The sequence below is a fragment of the Suillus bovinus genome (assembly GCF_016758785.1).
Source record: "Suillus bovinus strain UH-Sbo-P2 chromosome Unknown EDB93scaffold_157, whole genome shotgun sequence".
Lineage (NCBI taxonomy): Eukaryota > Fungi > Basidiomycota > Agaricomycetes > Boletales > Suillaceae > Suillus > Suillus bovinus.
In genome coordinates this window covers 49,683-52,827 of record NW_024542213.1, presented here as the reverse complement: position 1 = coordinate 52,827, position 3,145 = coordinate 49,683, and the positions used below count along the sequence as shown (strand labels likewise).

Here is a 3,145-nt window from a genome sequence, read left to right as displayed (position 1 = left end):
CAAATTACCATCTTCCTCTATGTCATCAATTCCTGAAAAATTAAATCCTTCAGCTTCCCCCAGGCACAGTTCAGGGTTATCATGTTGCAATCTCTCTCATCCTTCTAATTCCATACCATTTGTTATGACCATGGTAGTCTCATAGAATTTATTAATCCAAGACAAGAGCTTCTGTCTTTTTTCTTCTATGATGATTATCTGAGAAGCAGTTGGATTGTCTGACCATTGTCTTATAAAAGATCTTAGGGTGTCTCTAGTATTATAATTTGAGTCGATCATATTTGTGAAGTTGAATGTCTTACTGAGCATTTTCTATATTGATACCCTCGATCAACGACAAAATGGCCCCAGTCCTACCATTGGTTGATAGTTCATTTTCAGTCAACCTCAGCCTTATTTCAGCCATGGTTGGAGCTTTTAATGATTTGAAATGAGGACTAGATCAAAGTTCAATTTTACCGAACTTGCCTTTATCCATCTTAAGCTGATAGATGTCAAGAAGCTCTCCATGATCAGAGAGCTGTAGTTCGGCTTGCTTCTTCTATTTCTGGACATCATTTGAATTGAGAGAATTTGTTAATTCTTCATATGGACCCGAGTGTGGTTAACACCCTGTACGGCTTGATGATACTTTTTCAGTAATGATTTAACTATTTAAATGTCATGTTAGTCAAAGTTAACATTTTAGAAGTAAAGGCACTTGCCAATTCTGACAAGCTTCTTTCAATTCTAAAGAGCTAGATCCCCTGGTGCAGGATGTCTGTCTGTCTCATGTCCAAAGCCAAACCATTTTCTATTCATCAAATCCCTCCATATATGGGACACCCGCATAAGTTCACAGTAGCGATCCTTTTTATCATGTAAGTCAGGAGTACAATGATACAGAAATTGCTCACAGATATTTTATGAGGGAAAGCATTGTTGGTGAAACATCGTAGTTTTTGATAGTAACTCATAGCTGAAGTCTTGCACTCCGAAGCATCTATGAGGAAGTAATCTAGAACATCGAAGGTGAAAGCAGATTGAGGGCGAGTAATGCTGGCAGGAAATAACCTCGCTTTTAAGAGATGTAGGTGTCTGTCCTTATCAGCACCAGGATACGGTGTGAATAAACTCCAGTGGAATGCACAATGACCAGGTTGGACAATCCTAACTGAGTGTCATAAATAGTATCTCCCTCTCCATGTCCAAACACATCTTTCATCGCTCCAAGATCCGACCAGGGTGAGGGGTTGGACTGCTGCAACAAATTGGGGCAAGGATGTCACCACGGCCAAGATGTATGATATATCCATGGTCCCGTAGAGTAGTAGACTGATAGAACTTGCCATTCCAAAGTTGGGGGTTGTGTTACGACTGGGATAGTTCTTCTGTCAAAGGTCAAAGATAGACCGGTCGAGTTGACAGTTCGTCGGCCTTCCTAGTACAAGGAAGGTGTCTGGTTCAAGGGTTCCTTCTACACGAGCGCTGCGGCTTCTATGTAGGATCAGTGGTGAGTGGTTTTAGCACTTCTACTGCAATCAAGGGTTCAGGCTAAGACAGTGAGTGACTGTCTTAGAATCAGGTATCAGGCTACAAGGGTGGAGACCTTGTAGATCAGGTTTCAAGGGGAAAACCCAGTAGAGTTAAGGAATACTGCTATGGTACATGGGGTTTATGTAGGTAAAAGAGAGCGGCGCAGCTGCGGCAAGAATGGTAACAAAGATAGGAAAAAGAGTACAACCTATCAAGATAGCAAAGATAGGTGAAACCGCCATGCAGTGCAAGATAGTATCTATGTTACAATCAAGAAGGAGAGAAGTGCGGACAGCCCACTTGATAAGAGAATAGCCGAGTCTAGATGAGTCTAGAGTCGGTGGCATGGTTACAAAGGAAAAATGAAATAGGAGTAAATGTTATTGTAACAGGTTGTGGAAGGATGGTGCTGGTGGGCTTTGACTGCACATGAGGGACACCAACTGTGCTCCTGAGCTTTCCGGACAAGTGCAAGTAACTTCCGGATGAGTGCGGGAAAGTTCTGGAGGAACTTCCAGAAATTACAATGAGGTTTCGTCCTGATATGAATATGTGTAGTGGCTACTCAGGACAAGTCCTGAGTAGAAGCAAACAGAGGTAAGGCTGCAAGGACAATGTCCAAAGCAGAATAGGTCCGGAGGACCGCAGGAAAGATCCAGACGAACTTCTGGAAACTTGGAGGAATATAGGATCAGAGGATCAGAGGATCAGAGGAGCGGAGGAGCGGAGCTCGGCCTAGGGAATTCCTCCCTAGGCCTAAGGAATATTTCACAAGGAAGGAACTAGTATAAGGACTTAGTGTGAAGACTAGTGCGAGGACTAATATGATATTCAGACTGAGGGACTACAAGACATATACAAGAGTTTATATACTAAGTGACTATCGGAAAGATCAATAAGCAAAGGTCCAAGGCTATGTACGAAGCATAAGCAAAGTTAACAAATGCGAGTCAGAAATGAAGCATAGGTTAATGGATCAGTAAGCATACCGGTAGTAAGTATAACTGAGGTACCGGGAACAAGGAATACTGGATATGCTGTGTTAACATTATATGCACAGGAAATGGATTAAGAAGCTTATTAATATCAGATTGGAAGCGGATCTATGCATTGGACTGGATCGGACCAGATATGGTCCAGACGAGATGCGTGGATATGGATAGGACAAAGGATGAATGATGCAGGCTAGCTATGAAGGTAAAAGGGATCTGGATGCATAGAGGACTGCAGACATGGATAGGACATCCGAAGGTCCAGATGAGGCGTGGGAATATTATCGGATGTAGGTCCAGAATATGGGATATGACATTGTGCCTCTGTGTGCCTTTTGAGCTCATTGAGATTATGAATGACTCTCAATGACCAGAGTGCAACATTGCATGGCTACATAATCCCCCCCAAAAAAACAGCAAATATCTTAGGGATTTTCCAGTACTATTTTCTACCTTTTTTTGCCCTCTTACCCTTCTGCCTCCTTCCTACTGACTCTAAAAAGAAGCTCTGCATGGGAAAACCTGGCCTTGGCACCCCCCACCCTGTTGTGCACAGCATCCTTCATAAAGTGGGCAATTACGAACCTTTCTCTATTAAGCCAGGTCCAACAGAGTGTTCTAGCACCCTTCCTGAGATA

The 3,145-nt window shown here is 42.8% G+C and overlaps 1 protein-coding gene across 1 annotated transcript; it reads right to left on the bottom strand.

Moving 5' to 3' along the window:
- Positions 1-729: 729 nt before the first annotated feature.
- Positions 730-1,001, bottom strand: EDB93DRAFT_1096633 (uncharacterized protein; the record flags this gene model as incomplete). The annotated part of the gene is made up of 2 exons (XM_041446805.1): positions 730-849; positions 897-1,001. Coding segments are annotated over 2 exons (225 nt in total), but the record flags the coding sequence as incomplete, so codon positions are not given.
- Between the last annotated feature and the right edge of the window lie 2,144 nt (positions 1,002-3,145).